This window comes from Benincasa hispida, chromosome 6, assembly GCF_027475165.1.
Source record: "Benincasa hispida cultivar pf3 chromosome 6, pf3_genome.v1.1, whole genome shotgun sequence".
In the NCBI taxonomy this organism is placed as follows: Eukaryota; Viridiplantae; Streptophyta; class Magnoliopsida; order Cucurbitales; family Cucurbitaceae; genus Benincasa; species Benincasa hispida.
The window spans coordinates 23,855,537-23,875,594 of record NC_143483.1 but is presented as its reverse complement, the minus strand read 5'-3'; the positions used below and the strand labels follow the sequence as shown (position 1 = coordinate 23,875,594).

Genomic DNA, 20,058 nt, shown 5'->3' with positions numbered 1-20,058 from the left:
ACCGTTTGTAAGTTTACATTTGAAAGTCAATTAACTGTAAGCCTAACCCATCACTTGATTGACCATTTTCTTTACGAGTTCATAATGGAAGTCTAGATACTTGGTACACCCTAATTATCAAATATGAATCTAAAAGATCTTAATGCATTTACCAACATGCATGTCTTTTAGATCTCAACTTATTTGCCTACTACCCAAGTGCTAAATATAATATGTGTTACCACTAAATTATTAAACATGAGCGTTTAACTGCACGAATAGAATAAGTACCCAAAGAAATGTGACTGTCCCTTGAATTGGCCGCCCATTATATGCACCTTCTCGCCTTCTCTTTTTCAACTCAGTTTCATGGAAAGACATATATAAAACAAAAAGAAAAAACAATTACCTAGACATTGTCGGTTGGATCTCTTTCAAGCAACAATTGTTCTTGGATTACTTGTGGGAAAAATTCAAAAAGGTGATGAAATTGAGTAGTAAGTTTCTTTTTTCCTAACCTATCCTCATCTATAATATTCTTTTTTCCATAACCTATCCTCATCTATAATATCATAGGTAAGAATTTCATTGAGTTCCGAAATAAGCTACTGCACCTGTAGAAAGCGGGTTATAAATGATATCAGTTCAAGAATGATATATTGATCCCGAGAATCTTGGGTTTAGTAGATAGCGAGAATACAACCAAAAGAAATAAACACAATTAGTTACAATAACAAGAGAAATACCTCCGGAATGAAGTCAATCAGAACTTCGGGAATAAGTACAACACCATAATTAATAACAACGTTCAGAACATTTACTAATTACATCGACAATGTAGTTTGTAACGTTTTTCAAGCTAAGCTTCTTAGCTGCAACTTGCAAAACACATTGTAAATTCGATGTACCCTATAAACTAAAGCTCTATTAATAAATGAGTCAACATTCAAAACATATTATTTTTTATCAGAAAATTTTTTCGCCTGCATACATTCAAAACCAATAAATCTCCATGACTCAACTACAACTAGGTGGTAGAGAACAATTTTTTCAAGGCTGACAAAAAGAGGCATCCGATATCACTTAGGCAATTGAATATGATATGGGATGTCAATACTTAGTTCCATTGCACCATATTAAAAGTTTCAACCTAATTCCATGAATCCTTTGTTTATCACAAATTTTCATCTTTACCCTTAAGTTTTGTTTGATATTTACCATTCCATGTAAAAATGCAAGAAGATCAAATTCTGAAACAGGATATATTAACTGACTCAACAATTTCAATTTTCATGGTTACATGAGAGTATCTATTACAGAGATTATTAGCAATTACTGAGACAAAATCTAGCCCTCAAAGAGAATAAACAACCCTAGGGTTGCATGTGGAGGTAAATGCTCTTTTTGACAAAGATTTCTCTCTGTTAAAGCATGTGGAGATAAATGTCTTCCTTGACAAAGGTTTCTATCTTAAGTAGTTTAAATAAAGCAGCTACCTTTATTGGATGAGTTTGCAAAGCACACTCTAGTGTGATGTGAGAAGCAACACGACCCATAAGTCGTCCAACTATGGATATATGTACACTGTTAATGCCATATGATAATAAAATTGAAACTTGAGTGAGAAACAAAAAGGTATCAACATCACAATAATGGAAAAGTACAATCTCACATTAGGTAGATCAAATAGAGAAGGTTAATAAAATTGAGCAGAGAGAAGTGCTCTGTTTTTTACAGATGAAGCAACGAGATGAGCTTTATTATTAATATTATTTATTTATTTATAAATATATATTTTTAAAAAAGTGGACATATCTGAACTTGAAATACTGGCAACGTCAATAATTCAGTTATTGTGAACATGTCAGCAAATCAGAACTATTTTTAGTTTCAATTTCATTAAGTAAAATGCTTACAGTGGTAATATTTTCCTATATATCGAGCATCAACCATCACATTACCAATCATTTCTGAATATATCTACATAAACATCAACAGAGCCTATTAAGAATCTCATCTCATGAATGCGACATTCCATTTTTTCCTTGAATTCTTGAAGAAACGACTTCAACTTTGCAACAGTCACCAAAGTTGAGTCCAAACGAAATATGAATTCTAAAGTAGTTAAAAAGAGAAATGAGTACCTTGCAAGCAGATTCAAATCCAAAACTTGTGGGGACCTCTTTGCATTTGAGATCACCATCAATAGTTTTTGGGCAACCAATCACTCGGGTTTTCAAATTCTTACTCCTAATTTGAAAACAACAGAAAGAAGTGGGATAGATAACAGAGTCTTGCACACAAAAAATGGTACCCTAGAGTAATTAATTACTCAACCTTATATTTCTGCAATAAAAATAATATATAATAGCTTATCCATATATGACAATGAGAGTGTGAAAGAGAGCAAAAAGTAGGGACGTAATAAACAAATTTCATAGTTATGAAAAATAACTAAAGTTTTCAGCAAGGAGACAGGCATTTGTGTTGGAGTCATCTCCACCAATTACAACAAGGCCATCCAGATCAAGCTTCTGAGCAGTTTCTTCAGCTTGCTTAAATTGAAAATAGAAGCGAACTGTCAATTAATGCCTTGACTACAACTAAGATGTCTCAAAATGAAAATTCTGGGAAGAAAGAGTTTCACCTGATCTGGAGTTTCAATCTTATCCCTCCCACTGCATATCATATCAAAACTACCCTGATAAAAGAAAAATGCATTTAAAACAAGAATTGCATTCAAATGGCAATCACTTCGCATCAAGACTGCACATATTCACACTAACAATTCTAACAAGTGAAAGCAAAAATGGACATGAAGCGAGTGCCTAAAACAAACTGCTAATCGCAAATGTGATATGACGGATAGAGGAGAAACTCCATGGACATGGGAGCAACTGCAAAATTGGGTTGCAGATTGTAAGCGCATAACGAAAAAGAGAAAAGTTCGGGAGGAGTAATTGCGAGAAACTTAAAGAGCAAAAATGGAATGAGAATTTCAAGTTTGTAAACAAATCTACAATTGACAATCATTCTAAGATTGCTAATGTCTCAGACCTGTGGAACTCTTTATGGTTTAATCGAAGATGGAAACCAAACGGGGAAGATGAAGAAGTCGAGGAGGAAAGACAAAAAGAAAACCTACCCAAAAGAAAAAGGTCGAGACAAGCAAAGAAAACTCACCGATGGACATAAGGTCGAGGAGGCAAAGTGACAAGTGAAATAAAAACGTTTGAATGATGAAAAAGAAAAAAAGTTGAATATGCAAAGAATGAAAAAAGGAGAAAAATACCAATGGAAAAGTTGGTGTCAGACAAATGACAACTCGATTGAAGAAGCCGAATGTGTCAAAAGTCTCCAATGATTGGACGAAGAAAATATTGCTTCTTAAAGTTGTAGTGGAAGGTTGCGTTGGGTTTTGGTTTAGTAGTAGTGCAATCATCCCACATCAGAAAAGCTAAGAAAAGTCATGGGCTCCAAGCATTATAAAAGGAATCTATGTCTTTGGTTTCAAGTCATCTCAGTTAGAAACATTTTAAGCTTAGGTGTACTAAGTCTAGTTAAATTCCCTTTTGCATTCTCTAATTCAAAAGTGGGAAAAAGGGTATGAGTAGTCAAAAGCTTTGAGAAAGTGATATTATAATTGGGGTCGAGGAGAGAATTATTCTGAGAATATAAAATTTTTTCGCATAATGAATCTCTTTGATGGGCTATTGTTTTCCGTTGAGTTGGAGTTTTCACGTTAATTATTGTGTTTCCAATTTTATTGTTTTCTTTCAATTTTTTTAGTTATTTTTCTGCTTGTTCATGCAATAGAAGTGGAAGATTTTTCCCAATAGGTTGACCACGATGGAGAGAGAAGACACCGATAGTTCATTGATTAGGGTGGCAGAGAGTCTGACGGATCAAAAAATGACAACTGACGAAAGCATTGGTGGGCAAAGTCGATGGGAGGACGAGGAGGTTGGATGTGCTGAAATTTGAAGAGGAGGACAAGTTATAGTGGATGGAGAAAGAGGCTTGGGGAAGGGGCGGACTTGCGTGAAAAGATGGGAAAACAAATGGTTGCCCATGTGAAATGTCAAAAGGTGTTGGCCAACCTGATAACTTGTAGAAATACAATTTATTATAGTCTTTTACTTAGAATAATGATGATAGATAAGAAGAATATGCGTCAATCTTCTTAAGAATTCATGTTAATAAACTTGCGCTGAACAATCTCAAAAACACCTACTTACCGCATATCATGAGTTATGTCGCACCAATGTGTCTATTTTGCAAACTAATCGTAGGACTTACGTCGCACGTGCAAAACCCCTACCCGACGAACAAACAATTAGTTGCATGCCTAAAGATCTCAGAGGCAATACCAGTGGATCTTCTCGCAAGTATTTAGAATATTGACCATGATAGCAATGCTGACATTCTCACCTACCACGTTCGATTACGACTTATCAGAGTGGGAATCCCACCAATAGTCATTGCATGGCTCTTATGAAGAAGAGATGGACTTTTGTACCCAAAGATTGAGATTTGCACGAGAAAAAAATTCCACCTCCATATTTCACACTGATTCTTCATCAAAGCTTCGCCGAAGCAAGAGTCTAAAAGGGCTTTCTGCATTCATCCAACCATTATATCACTAGCAGCCTCAACATTCATCTGTGGGAAGCAAGAGATTACTAACAACTGCCCTTCACCTTATCTCTTCATCTTTGTAGTTGTTGTATTGCATTTTGTTTAAGAGATTGTTCATTTGTGTATTCAACAACTATATTTCTATTTTAATATCATCATGTTCACTTTCATCATCTTATCTATCCTCACTTTCACTTTATCTCTCGTCATAAGTAACTAATTCTAATGGAGTAAGAGTGAAGATTAATATCATGATCTAAGTAGAATCTGTGGAAGTTATTTTGTTTGCTTAATATATGAGTATTAAAATGATTGCCTATGAGTACTCATTGAGTCAAGTAGCTATGACCAACTACCTGAAAGGAAAGTAGTCGTGGGTCTCATTAAGCAAAGCAAGAAATATTTGACAACCCCGAAGCTTATTTTCCCTACTTGTGTATGTTAATACTAGGTTGTTGGGAAAGCTTGAGGATGCTAAGGAAGGAAAGAAAAATGATTTCAAATTTTGATTACTAAAGGCTCTCGTGTGCTAAGTGAAAGAGTAAGAAGGCTTGGTTAAGGAGACAAATTTTGACCAAGTGTTGAAGGTCATGATGCATTGACGGTCATGCTGAGGTGTGCGACAGCCTAAGCATCTTAAGATTAAGATGAAAGCTAGTGGCATGAAGATGGACATTGACAAAGTGTTGGCCGAAAAGACGATGCCATGCGTTGAGCATGGGCTATGCGCTAGCCCAGCCTCACGTTGAGGTTAAGTGGGCAAGAACGCGCGCATGGGTGAGGATGCCTTAAGCGATGCGGCTTGTGCATACGTTGGTGTGCAATGGTCGGGCAAGGATGTGTGTAAAGTAAAGCCATGCAATGATCTTGAGACTAGGCATTGGGTGCGAGAAAGGGCGCTGAGGCGTGCACTGGCTGAGAGGCGTATGCGTCCAAGTGAAGCCATGCTTTGGTAATAGTTAGGAAGCTATGCGTTGGTGATTAGGGGAAGCTTTCAGCTTAATCGCCGATTGTAGTGACCAGTTGTCGAGATTAGAAGGTTTAATGTTGACTTAGTGGGATAGATGGCAGCCTAAGTGTAATTAAGGTCATGCATCTCTTAGTCTTAAAGGAAAGGCTCAGTTCAAGAACTTGATTTGGACAATTCTCTCGTGCTAAAGGGGTGATTCTAGAGCCATTTGAAGGCTTGAGGAGTGTAGATGAAGCTCTAAGGTTGCTGGAAGGAAATTCTTAGGAATTCGACTTGAAATCAGAAGATTTCCTCAAGAGGTCAAGCCCTCAGGTGATTCTGAGCAGGGTGTGAAGATTGAAAAATTCTGACCATATCCTAAAGAATTTGGACCTCAAATTTTAAGGTAAGTAATTAAGACATTTTTAAACAAGTTTGTAGAAGGAAATTTCCCAAAATAATGTCTAAAAAAATAAGTAAATTCAGCTTGAAGTTGAATTAGGATTTTTGGGTTGAATAAGCATGCAGCTGCAACCATTGAGCACGCAGGCAACTCAACCGGGTAGGCTGCAGATGCGCGCAAAGGCAGGTTGGCGCAAGGCGTTGGATGGGTTTGTATGCTAGGTTGCGCACAAGGGTAGTACAAGTGTGCGCGCGAGGCGCTGCATGCAAAGATTGAGTATACATTGAGGCGCGCAATTGCGTTAAAAGACAAAATTAACTCCTCGTGCTTAGAAATGTGTATTCGTTGGCTATCCTATCCATCAACGTGGGTATAAATGTTCTCATCCACCCTCCCACAAGTATTTTATTTCGATAGATGTCACCTTTCTTGAGGATCAACCCTTCTTTCCTATTAGTCATCTTTAGGGGGAGAGCTCTATTGAAGAGACTAATTGGTCCCCGTCTTCGATCTTTTCTGATTCCCTTCTTGAATATTACCGACACTGTCTCTGTCTTACCTACCAAACAGGTCTATGGATAACATAGTATAGGAAGAATCTCAAAAAGGAAATCGTGCCACCTATTGTTTCTCTAGTAACGGTCTATGAGTCCGACCCAACATTAGCTCAAGGTACTCATACTTCTGTCTCTAATAACCTCGATATTTGTGTTGAGAATGATAGTGATGCTCATACTCAGCTCTGATAATATAGGTATTTGTGCTAAAAATGATATGTGTACTGTGGGAGAAACTGACAAAACTAATGATAGCAGTAATGATTGTACCAAGAAAGTTGTGGTTGAAATGGCTGGGAATAAACGAGTTGAAGCAACTATTCCAGGAGTGATATTGTTACAGGTGAGGTGAGTTAGTGGGAAAGGTACTAGAGGATGTGATAAGCAAATAAGTGGCAATCATAAGGAGTTGGCCAAGTAAGAAATATTGAGGTTCTACAAGATAAAAGTGAAGCTCAACAATCTCAGACAAGCTTAATTTAAGCTCAGAGTGAAAATTATTGTAAGAACTTTCCAAGTCAATCCAATCATGAGACAATCATTATGCCTCAAGGACCAATGACAAGAGCTAACAGACTTGAAGAGGGATTAAATGCTTGCTTCCAAGCTAAATTTCCAGCCCATCATGAAGAGTTGCAACCTTTCAAGCTCCAAGAGTCACTTGGGCACCAAAAAATCCTAATGAATCTGGAAATTCATATTCATCCCCATGTTTAATGTTTGATGTATTAATTTATTTCGATGTATTTACATTTATTAAGGTTCATGTATGTACTTAAAGAGTTTTTGTTGAACCTAGTCAATTAGGTGAAATGTTGTGTTCTTTCAAGTTGTCTTTTCAATTAGTATAAATACCTATGTAGTTTGGTCATTGGAACACACTTGAGAAATTAAATGAAATTTCATTAGAGTTTTTGTCTCTCAAGCTTTATGGTTTTTCTTTGTATTCTTGTGTTTAGATGCATGTATTAGAACTTTCAATCTAGTTTGATCAATTAGATTGTTGAGAGTTCGAAATCTTGAAGTTAGGATCAAGTTTTCCTTTCTTCTTGATCATCGATCAATCTTCCAAGCCAAATCTATTTAGCTTTCTTGGGATTGCTTACTAAATAGTTAATTGAGGTTATTCTTATTATCGTTGTGGGGCTTCACTTAGAATAAAGGTTGTACGATTGTGCGCGCAAGGCGCTGCATGGAAAGGTTGAGTATGCATTGAGGTGCGCAGTTGCATTAAAAGACAAAATTTACTCCTCGTGCTTAGAAATGTGTCTTTGTTGGCTATCCTCTCCATCAACGTGGGTATAAGTGTTCTCATCCACCCTCCCACAAGTATTTTATTTCGATAGATGTCACCTTTCTTAAGGATCAACCCTTCTTTCCTATTAGTCATCTTCAGGGGGAGAGCTCTAATGAAGAGACTAATTGGTCCGCGTCTTCCATCTTTTCTGATTCCCTTCCTGATCCTATCTTGAATATTACCGACACTGTCTCTGTCTTACCTACCAAACAGGTCCATGGATAACATACTATAGGAAGAATCTCAAGAAGGAAATTGTGCCACCTATTGTTTCTTCAATAATGGTCTATGAATCCGACCCAACATTATCTCAAGGTACTCATACTTCTATCTCTAATAACCTCGATATTTGTGTTGAGAATGATAGTGATGCTCATACTCCTGTCTCTAATAATATTGGTATTTGTGCTAAAAATGATATGCGTACTGTGGGAGAAACTAGCAAAACTAATGACAGCAGTAATGATTGTACCAAGAAAGTTGTGGCCGATATGGCTGGGAATAAACGAGTTGAAGCAACTATTCTAGGTAGTGATATTGTTACGGGTGAGGTGAGTTAGTGGGAAAGGCACTAGAGGATGTGATAAGCAAATAAGTGGCAATCATAAGGAGTTGGCCAAGTAAGAAATATTGAAGTTCTACAAGATGAAAGTGAAGTTCAACAATCTCAAACCAGCTCAATTGAAGCTCGTGGTGAAAATCATTGTAAGAACTTTCCAAGTCAATCCAATCATGAGGCAATCATTATGCCTCAAGGACCAATGACAAAAGCTAGAGCTAAAAGACTTGAAGAGGGATTAAATGCTGGCTTCCAAGCTAAATTTCCAACCCATCATGAAGAGTTGCAACCCTTCAAGTTCCAAGACTCATTTGGGCACCGAAAAGTCCTAATAAATCTGGTAATTCAGATTCATCCCCATATTTAATGCTTGATGTATTAATTTCTTTCAATGTATTTACATTTATTAAGGTTCATGTATGTACTTGAAGAGTTTTTGTTGAACCTAGTCGATTAGGTGAAAAGTTGTGTCCTTTCAAGTTGTCTTTTCAATTAATATAAATACCTATGTAGTTTGGTCATTGGAACACAGTTGAGATTGAATAAAATTTCATTAGAGTTTTTGTGTATCAAGATTTATGTTTTTCCTTTGTATTCTTGTGTTTAGAATGCATGTATTAGAACTTTCAATCTAGTTTGATCAATTAGATTGTGGAGAGTTCGAAATCTTGAAGTTAGGAACAAGTTCTCCTTTCTTCTTGATTATCGATCAATCTTCCAAGCCAAATCTGTTTAGCTTTCTTGGGGTTGCTTACTAAATGGTTAATTGGGGTTATTCTTATTATCGTTGTGGGGCTTCACTTAGAATAAAAGGGGTTCTCATACGTGTGATCAGAGTGTCTCTGAGTATAACCTTGAGATTTAACCAACGTAGTAAACCTGTCAAACCACGCCCTTGGAGACTATTTTAATCCGTATGAGAACCCCCCTTTATTCTAGGCGAAGCCTCACAACGATAATAAGAATAACCCCAATTAATTATTTAGTAAGCAATCCAAAGAAAGCTAAATAGATTTGGCTTGAAAAATTGATCGATGATCAAGAAGGAAGGAGAACTTGTTCCTAACTTCAAGATTTCGAACTCTCCACAATCTAATTGATCAAACTAGATTGAAAGTTCTAATACATGTATTCTAAACACAAGAATACAAAGGAAAAACATAAATCTTGATACACAAAAACTCTAATGAAATTTCATTCAATCTCAACTGTGTTCCAATGACCAAACTACATAGGTAAATACCTATGTAGTTTTCACCAAATTGAAAAGACAACTTGAAAAGACACAACTTTTCACCTAATTGACTAGGTTCAACAAAAACTCTTCAAGTACATACATGAACCTTAATAAATGTAAATACATTGAAAGAAATTAATACATCAAGCATTAAATACAGGGATGAATCTGAATTACCAGATTTATTAGGACTTTTCGGTGCCCAAATGAGTCTTGGAACTTGAAGGGTTGCAACTCTTCATGATGGGCTGGAAATTTAGCTTGGAAGCCAGCATTTAATCCCTCTTCAAGTCTTTTAGCTCTAGCTTTTGTCATTGGTCCTTGAGGCATAATGATTGCCTCATGATTGGATTGACTTGGAAAATTCTTACAATGATTTTCACCACGAGCTTCATTTGAGTTGGTTTGAGATTATTGAGCTTCACTTTCATCTTGTAGAACCTCAATATATCTTACTTGGCCAACTCCTTATGATTGCCACTTATTTGCTTATCAGGATGAACTCTACAGCTAGAGACTAAGTGTGGAATTTCTAATGGAGGGTCAGATAGAGTAAAAGGTGGAGATGCCTCCTTTGATCTTCCTATTGCCTTAAGGAAAGGAATCAGGTCTTGCACTAAGTACTCAATGTGGAGTAATCTGTCGTATGGTAACCTTTCACCAGAGTTCAGAGCTCTTACTACGAGTCTATATACAGTAACGATACCATAATTTACAAGTAGCAATGGAAATCCCTGAGTGAAAAACTACAATTATGGAAGAAATAAGGGCTCTTGAGAAAAACAATATTTGGGATCGTCTGTCTCTTCCTAAAGAGCATAAGACAGTTGGATGCAAATAGGTGTTCACCATAAAGTATAAGTCTGATGGGACACTTGACAGGTACAAGGCCAGGCTAGTTGCTAAAGGATTTACTCAGACCTTTGGAATAGATTACTCTAAGACTTTTTCTCCGGTTGCAAAACTAAACACAGTTCGGCGTGGTTGTGAACAAAGACTGGCCTCTTCATCAGCTAGATCTGAAAAATGCATTTCTCAATGATGAGTTAGAAGAGGAAGTCTACATGAGTCCTCCAGGTTTTGAAGCTCAGTTTGATCACGAAGTGTGTAAGCTAAGAAAGTCATTATACGAATTAAAATAGTCTCCAAGGGCGTGGTTCGACGGGTTTACTACCATCGTTAAATCTCAAGGTTATACTAAGGGACACTCTGATCACACTCTGTTTACAGAAAGGTTAGTGTCAGGAAAGAGTGTCATACTCATTGTATAGGTGGATGATATTGTGTTATCCCGATGATGCTACTGAGATTGACAGATTGAAAAAGAAAATGGCTAAGGAGTTTAAGATTAAAGACCTCGGGAGATTCAAGTACTTTCTTGGGACGAAAGTAGCACGATCAAATGAGGGAATTTCAGTCTCTCAACAGAAATATACACTTGTCTTGCTAAAAGAGACGGGTATAACTGGATGCAAAGTTGATAACCCCGTAGAAGTCAATACCAAGCTTGGCGACTCTATTAACTTTCCTGTTTAGTAGGGAAACTAATTTACCTATCCCATACTAGACCAGACATATCCTACGTCGTCAGTGTGGTCGGACAATTTATGCAAGCACCTTATGAAGAGCATATGAAGGCTGTTGAACGCATCCTAAGATATTTAAAAACTACTCCCAGTAAGGGTTTGATGTTCAAGAAAACTGACAAACGAGGTATTGAGGCTTATACTGACGCTGACTGGGCAGGCTCTATTGTAGACAGAAAGTCAACATTTGGGTACTGTACCTTTTTGTGGGGAAATCTTGTCACTTGGAGAAGTAAGAAACAAATGGTGGTCGCTAGAACCAGTGTTGAAGTAGAATACATGGCAATGAGTCTGAGAATATGTGAAGAAATCTGGTTAAAGAAAGTTCTGTCAAATCTGTGTCAGGATTGTGATCAATTGATGAAGCTCTACTATGACAACAAAGCTGCAATAAGTATAGCAAATAATCTGGTTCAAGATGACACAACCAAACACGTTGAAATCGATACACTTCATCAAAGAAAGATTGGACAGTGACAGTATCTACATTCAATACATCTCTTTCGATCAACAGGTCACAGACATCTTCATAGACAAAAGGACTTCAAAGACAGAGTCTTGATTTTTATGTCAGCAAGTTAGGTCTTATTAACATCTATGCCCCAACTTGAGAGGGAGTGTTGAAAATAAAAAAGGACTTCACTTTTGAACCCTAAGGGCGTTTTAGTAGTTTCATCTTGCCCTAGTCTGTATTAGGGTTTCCTACCTCTCTATGTATATCTGTGCGCTGTTCTTGTATGAAACATAGAAAAGAATAATAAAAAGAGTGATTGTATCGTTGTTTTTTCTCCCTGTTCTAGAATTTTCCACGTAAAACGTTGTGTTCTTCTCTTCTCTTTGTTTCATCAAATAGGGACCTTCCCCTCTTGTATCAAACACTTTATTCATTCTAATAAAAGATTAATAATCTTGATTCTTGGAGATAATTCTCCTTTTATCTCCTTTAGGCTACATCAATTTGGTACCAGAGCATCCGTCTGGGCCAACATTGACTGCCGCCAGTGGAACTCCAAGAAACTCTTGGGGACGTCGATCACGAGAGGGAGCTTTGTGAGTTGTCTTCGTTGTCGAACAACTAACATCTAATTACGGGGAATCCTTGAAATTCCAAGAAAGAAAGAAGAAACCAAAGATTTATCAAGATTTTGCAAGAATGGACTATTATCGATCAAAAAAGACGTCCAAGAAAAAAAATCAGCAGTTGGTATAGGCAAGAAAATCAAATTTACTTCCAAAAAAAATGTTGGAATTCTAACTCAAGTGATTCACAAGAAGAATTCCAACATACTAATTTTGCCCATGCTCGATTTTCTCAAAGCACCTATCATTATCTACATTAGAAATTTAATTCTAGCGATTCTAGCGACTCCAATGATGTTTCTAAGGCAATTTGGGGTGGGATAAGAAGGCAACAATATCGAAAAAGGTCCAAAGATCCAATCAAACCCATTTTTCAAGATATCAACGTAAAGATTGGGAGCTAGATGAATTAAAGAATCATCAAGAATGGATTTTTACAGCCCAAGAAAAATGTTCAAGACTCAAAATTACTCTTTTGGTTATGAAACACGATCAAGAAAGGTTGATTCAAGAGAATCAATGGATGAGTCTATACCCATCATGAGATTAAAACATATTAAAGAATCCAACAAAATGACTACTTAGATCCTGTAGCATTGGAGGAAATAAAGAAAATAATAAAAGAAATCCAACGTTCATTGGGGAAAATGACTCAACATATTGATCAACTATCAATTCATTTGCAAGAGTTCAAGAATGGATGAGAGCTCCAACAGTGTAACCCAAAGCATAATAATAAGTTCAATCAAAGTTTGTGGGTAAACCACACATCCCTTCGTACCTATAAGTCAAAAGAAGAAATAAACAGAGACAACACACAGCACTAACCAGCAAAGTACAATTTTTTTTGTATCATCTCGTGGCCATTCGCTCGTACCATTCGTAAGTTTACATTTGAAAGTCAATTAGCTGTAAGCCTAACCCATCACTTGATTGGCCATTTTCTTTACGAGTTCATAATGGAAGTCTAGATACTTGGTACACCCTAATTATCAAATATGAATCTAAAAGATCTTAATGCATTTACCAACATGCATGTTTTTTAGATCTCAACTTATTTTCCTACTACCCAAGTGCTAAATATAATATGTGTTACTACTAAATTATTAAACATGAGCGTTTAACTAAAACAGCAAAAGTTCAAGCACGAATAGAATAAGTACCCAAAGAAATGTGACTGCCCCTTGAATTGGCCGCCCATTATATGCACCTTCTCGCCTTCTCTTTTTCAACCCAGTTTCATGGAAAGACATGTATAAAACAAAAAGAAAAAACAATTACCTGGACATTGCCGTGTTGATCTCTTTCAAGCAACAATTGTTCTTGGATTGCTTGTGGGAAAAATTCAAAAAGGTGATGAGATTGAGTAGTAAGTTTCTTTTTCCATAACCTATCCTCATCTATAATATTTTCTTTCCATAACCTATTCTCATCTATAATATCATGGGCAAGAATTTCATTGAGTTTCGAAATAAGCTGCTGCATCTGTAGAAAGCGGGTTATAAATGATATCAGTTCAAGAATGACATATTGATCCCGAGAATCTTGGGTTTAGTGGATAGTGAGCATACAACCAAAAGAAATAAACACAATTAGTTACAATAACAAGAGAAATACCTCCGGAATGAAGTCAATCAGACCCTCGGGAATAAGTACAACACCATAATTAATAACAAAGTTCAGAACGTTTACTAATTACATCGACAATGTAGTCTGTAACGTTCTTCAAGCTAAGCTTCTTGGCTGCAACCTGCAAAACACATTGTAAATTCGATGTACTCTATAAACTAAAACTCTATTAATAAATGAGTCAACATTCAAAACACATTATTTTTTGTCTAGAAATTTTTTCGCCTGCATACATTCAAAACCAATAAATCTCCATGAGTCAACTACAACTAGGTGATAGAGAACAAATTTTTCAAAGCTAACAAAAAGAGGCATTCGATATCACTTAGGCAATTGAATATGATATGGGATGTCAATACTTAGTTCCATTGCACCATATTAAAAGTTTCAACCTAATTCCATGACCTTTGTTTATCACAAATTTTCATCTTTACCCTTAAGTTTTGTATGATATTTACCATTCCATGTAAAAATACAGGAAGATGAAATTCTGAAACAGGATATATTAACTGACTCAACAATTTCAATTTTCATGGTTACATGAGAGTATCTGTTGCAGAGATTATTAGTTATTACTAAGACAAAATCTAGTCCTCAAAGAGAATAAACAACCCTAGGATTGCATGTGGAGGTATCCCTTCTTGACAAAGATTTCTATCTGGTAAAGCATGTGGAGATAGTTGTCCTCCTTGACAAAGGTTTCTATCTTAAGTAGTTTAAATAAAGCAACTACCTTTTCTCCAATAATAGTAATATTTGGATGAGTTTGCAATGCACACTCCAGTGTGATGTGAGAAGCAGCACGACCCATAAGCCGTCCAACTGTGGATATATGTACGCTGTTAATGTCATATGACAATAAACTTGAAACTTGAGTGAGAAACAAAAAATGTATCAACATCACAACAATGAAAAAGTACAATCTCACATTAGGTAGATCAAATAGAGAAGGTTAATAAAATTGAGCAAAGAGAAGTGCTCTGTTTTCTACAGATGAAGCAACAAGATGGGCTTTATTATTGATATTATTTATTTATTTATAAATATATATTTTTTAAAAAAGTAGACATATATGAACTTGAAATACTAGAAACGTCAAGAATTCAGTTATTATGAACATGTCAGCACATCATAACTATTTTTAGTTTCAATTTCATTAAACAAAATGCTTACAATGGTAATATTTTCCTGTAGATCGAGCATCAACCATCACATTACCAATCATTTCTGAATATATCTGCATAAACATCAGCAGAACCTATTAAGAGTCTCATCTCATGAATGCAACATTCCATTTTTTCCTTAAATTCTTGAAGAAACTACTTCAACTTTGCAACAGTCACCAAAGTTGAGTCCAAACGAAACATGAATTCTAAAGCAACTACTTCAACTTTGCATTTTTTCCTTAAATTCTTGAAGAAACTACTTCAACTTTGCAACAGTCACCAAAGTTGAATTCAAACGAAATATGAATTCTAAAGCAGTTACAAAGAGAAATGAGTACCTTGCAAGCAGAATCAAATCCAAAACTTGTAGGGACCTCTTTGCATTTGAGATCACCATCAATAGTTTTTGGGCAACCAATCACTCGGGTTTTCAAATTCTTACTCCTAATTTGAAAACAACAGAAAGAAGGGGAATATAGATAACAGCATTTTGCACACAAAAAAAATGGTACTCTAGAATAATTAATTACTCAGCCTTATATTTTTGCAATAAAAATAATATATAATAGCTCATCCATATATGACAATGAGAGTGTGAAAGAGAGAGCAAAAAGGAGGGACGCAATAAACAAATTTCATTGTTCTGAAAAATACCTAAAGTTTTCAGCGAGGAGATAGGCATTTGTGTTGGAATCATCTCCACCAATTACCTAAAGTTTAGACTGCTCATTAGATTTTATGGTCACCAATAATCTCCACAGGAGCAAAACCCGTCTTTAAAATGATGAAATCTACTTGAATCTCTAACAATAATTTCCCATTCAACAATCTGTGAGATCACCTTGATTGCAGCATGACAGTCTGTACAAGCTCTCAAGTTTTTCATTACCAAGATTGGCGACCCATCTGGTGTGTTGAGTAGAGCAAACGCAATCGCTAAGTGTTCACTGTGGTATTTAAGAGACCCAATTTTAATAACCTCATCCACATCGTGAAGGGCACAAGTTGAGTCTAGCTTATATCCTTTCTTCTCCATTTCCTTCGCCAATGCATCAATCTTCCTCAAAATCTTCTTCATCTGGGGATGGGATTTATCGTTTGCAGAGAATACGTGAGTCTAATGTTTGATTTCAACCCAACTATAGGCTGGGACCTTTCTAACCCCTCCATCCCTCATTGCCTTCTTGACCTTTGCAACATTGTCCCACTGACCAGCTACTGCATAAATATTAGACGTTGATATAAGGAGCAGCATCTCGAAGATTTTCCATATTAAAAAGCTGATCTGCTGCTTTCTTGGCCAATTCATGATTCTTATGAATTTTGCATGAGTTTAATACTGAAGACCACATAATCTCATCAGGCTCAAATGGCATTTGAGTCATTAACTTTTCAGCTTCATCAAATCTTCCATTTCGACACAATACATCAACCATTGATGTATAATGTTCTCTCTTAGAAGTGACTTCATAAATTTGAGTCATGGAGTTGAAGTGTCAAAGTCTTCAACAAAACCACAGTGACTGCAAGCTGACAGAACGCTGAGAAAACTTAGAATCTGGCTTATAGCCTGACTGAATCATCTGCTGAAATGAATTGAGTGTGCCTTCAACATTCCCATTCTGTGCATAAGCTGAGATTAAAGCATTCCACGAGACAGAATTCCTCTCGGGCATCTCTCCAAAAGATTTTATCGCATCTGTCATGCAACTACATTTTGCATATGTATCTAGCAACGCGCTTCCAGAATATACATTGGACATAAACCCTGATCGAATTAGCAATGAATGCAGTTGCCTGCCCAAACAAATTGAAGCCAGATTTGCACATGCTCTTAGGATACTAGCAAAGCTTGCTTGATCAGCAGGCACACCAGTTCTTCACATGTCATTGAATACCTTTATTCCTTCTTCATGCTTTTCCCTTCTGAACGTAGGCTGAGATCATTGCAGTCCATGGCACTGTACTTTTGGACGCAATATTATCAAATATCTTCGGAGCTTCCTCATCTCTATCACATTTTGCATACATGTCAACCAAAGCATTTTCTACCACAGGTTCAAAATTTGCTCCAACTGCAATTGCCTGACAATGTATTTGCCAACCCATTCTCAAATTAAGACTATGTAGCTACAATCAATAGTGTTGCAAAAGGGAATTGCCTCCAGTCAAATCTAGTAAACTGTAATTTCCTGAAAAGATCAAACGATTCTTTGAATTGCCCATTCCAAGCATAGCTTGTAATGACTATATTATATGATATTCCATCCAACTCCTGCATCTCATAAAAAAGCTTCCGTGCCTCATCCACTTGGTCCTGCTTTGAGTAGAAATCTAGTAATGCATTTCCCACAAACACGTTCCAAACAAAGTTGGTCTTGAGAACAAGACCGTGAACTTGTTGTCCAAACTTTGTGTCATCTAGACCAACAGCAGCACATAGGAGGGCTACAAACGTAAAATTTGAAGGCTTTATTCCACTACTATGCAGTTCAAGGAAGAGCTTTATTGCTTCTTCACTCAATCCCTCATTTAAGTAACCTGTCATTAATGCATTGAAGGTTACTGTGTCTTTGCTTAACATCTGCTTGAAGAGCTGACTAGCTAAACAAAAGCAATGGGTTTTGCAATAAGCATCAACCAACGAGTTGCAAACCATGAGATTGTACTCATATCCAAGTTTAACGACATGGGTATGAATTTGAACAATCACATTCTGAGTTTCCAGTTCACCACAGCCTAATAACAAAGTCACTAGAGTCATATAATTTGGTTCTATCCCTCCTCTTCTCATATCAGCATAAAGCTTTAAAGCTTCTTTAGATTGATTAGATTGCAAATCAAAATTTTCCATGACACTGCCGTACGTTCCACCGTGCCATCAAACAACTCTCTAGCTTTAGACAATTTCCCAAACTTAAGGTAACCAGAAATCATCATGTTGACAAAGATCATATTCTTGCAAGGCATTTGATCAAACACCTGATGTGCGTGAAAAAGATCTCCTCTCTTGAGAAAATCGTTGACCTGGAAGTTAGAGCGGCAAATATTTGCATTGAAGCCAGTTTTAACAATGTGGGCATCAATAAAATGATTACCATTCAAGGATGGCTTTGGAGCTGGAGAGTTTCTTAGAACAAGGTTTTGAACTAAAGTCGCTCCATATGGCTTCATAGAAATTCAATCACCATTTAGCCACAGAATTGAATACCACGTATGTATGTCTAACACCAGCTAACGAGTTTGCCTTAGCATTGAACAGTGTACCTCATACAATCAACCCGAATTTAGAAAAGCTACATACAACAAGAAAACTAATGGGTAATCTTAAATCCATCATTAACAGACTTACCTGCTCTTCAGACTACAACCCAGAAGAGAATATTGCAAACTGCAAGGGGGTAAGGAAATTGATTTTCAACCTGAAGATGTCTTACATGTTGAGACAGCCATTCGTTACATTTGGAGAAGTGTATTGAATGATTAATGATGGCGTCTTCTTCTGAAGTATTGGCGTCTTCAGAGCATTTCGAAGTGAAAAAACTTGATTCAAAAGTAGAATGGAAGTGAAGGGAATAAGATTGAGCTTCGTTGAAGTTAGAGAATAAACGAAGGCAAATGGTAAATGGTTCCTCCTTACTCCGTATGGAGACAGAGCGATGATCGGTGGCCTAGCGATGATCGGTAGGGTTTCAAAATTTTGGCCCTGTAACGGTTGAGTTTCTCCAAGACAATGCGCCAGAAGAAAGTCGATCCGAAACTCTGGCGATAAATCGTCGCAAAGAGATCCATCAACGTTAACTTCAGTAACATTAAAGAGGTGACGAACAAGATCAGTGACTTGGCGAGCAATGGCGTCATCATCGAAGGAGCAGAGTGCGGCGACGAAGGGAGCGACAATGAAGTGAGAATGGAAAGTGAGGAAGGTTTGGAGGAATGGGGAGAACTGGGAGAGTGCGTAGGAGACGTGAACTATGGGAGAGAGGGGATCGGAGATGAGATTGGAGAAGCAGAGAAGGCAAATGGTTCCTCCTTCCTGCGTATGGAGGCAGAGCGATGATCGGTGGCCATGGGAGCATCGTCTTCTTCCTGCACTGGTTCGGGGACTCGATCAACGTCTCTCGGACAAGGTTTCGAAATTTTGGCCGTTGGGAGTTTTACACTGTATCTTGGCTGTAATAAATAACAAACCAATCCTATTTCAAAATGGAAAACACTCTCAAGTCAAAGCTGGAAATAATGTATATATTTATTTTTTTAAAAAAAATTAAATTGGTATGATAAAGAGTGAGAATCATTGTTCTTTCGATTTTTGACATTGAATTCATATTCTATATTTTTCTTCTTCTTTATAAAAAAAAAAAAAAAAAAATCATATTCTCTAATTGAATTCAAAATTAATATAGATTAAATTACAAATTTTTCTCTATAGTTTCTCCAAAATTTTCAAAAGTACTTCAAATAAAAGTATGTAAGCATTTTAATTACTCAAGTAGAAATTTTATTTTACATTGTAAAAGGTGATTTTGGTCCGAACTTTTTAAAATTCAAACTTAAGATGGGTGTTTGTTTGATTTTCAAGATTTCCAAATAGACTTTTTTAAAATCTCCAAAAATTGAAAAATTATTTAAGTATGAGTTTGGTGCGGAGACTTGAATTAATAAGTTGAGTTGGTATAAATTTTATGTGGAGTTAAAAAAATTTTGGAGTTGAGTTTAGTTAGTAAGTTTATGTTAAGTTATCAAGTCGAGAGTATCTAGTGTAGTTTTTTATATCTTAAAAAAAGTATAATAGTTGGTTGGTTATTTTTGTTTACTCTAACATTTTAGTCAAACATTTGACTACACACATATTTTCTTGAAATTCCAACACTCAATTGATATGTCAACTTAAAAACTTCACATATGTTTTCTAATTTCCTGCTTGTAATCATTGGAGTTGGGGTAGATAAAATAATATTGTTTCATACAAACAATA

At 36.4% G+C, this 20,058-nt stretch overlaps 1 protein-coding gene and 2 pseudogenes across 2 annotated transcripts; all 3 read right to left on the bottom strand.

The window, feature by feature from the left end:
• Positions 1–245: 245 nt before the first annotated feature.
• LOC150035522 (pyrophosphate--fructose 6-phosphate 1-phosphotransferase subunit beta-like) lies at positions 246–2,418 on the bottom strand (annotated as a pseudogene).
• Positions 2,419–13,030: 10,612 nt separating this feature from the next.
• On the bottom strand, positions 13,031–15,139 carry LOC150035521 (pyrophosphate--fructose 6-phosphate 1-phosphotransferase subunit beta-like). The gene is made up of 5 exons (XM_090314343.1): positions 15,088–15,139; positions 14,648–14,736; positions 13,985–14,035; positions 13,567–13,770; positions 13,031–13,066 (listed from the first exon to the last, which is right to left on the bottom strand). The coding sequence occupies exons 1-5, from the start codon at positions 15,137–15,139 to the stop codon at positions 13,031–13,033; spliced, it is 432 nt and encodes a 143-aa protein (XP_090170469.1).
• Positions 15,140–15,432: 293 nt separating this feature from the next.
• On the bottom strand, positions 15,433–19,269 carry LOC120079343 (putative pentatricopeptide repeat-containing protein At2g01510 pseudogene; annotated as a pseudogene). Its single transcript, XR_016530200.1, has 2 exons — positions 15,735–19,269; positions 15,433–15,524 (listed from the first exon to the last, which is right to left on the bottom strand). The product of XR_016530200.1 is annotated as a putative pentatricopeptide repeat-containing protein At2g01510 pseudogene (transcript).
• Between the last annotated feature and the right edge of the window lie 789 nt (positions 19,270–20,058).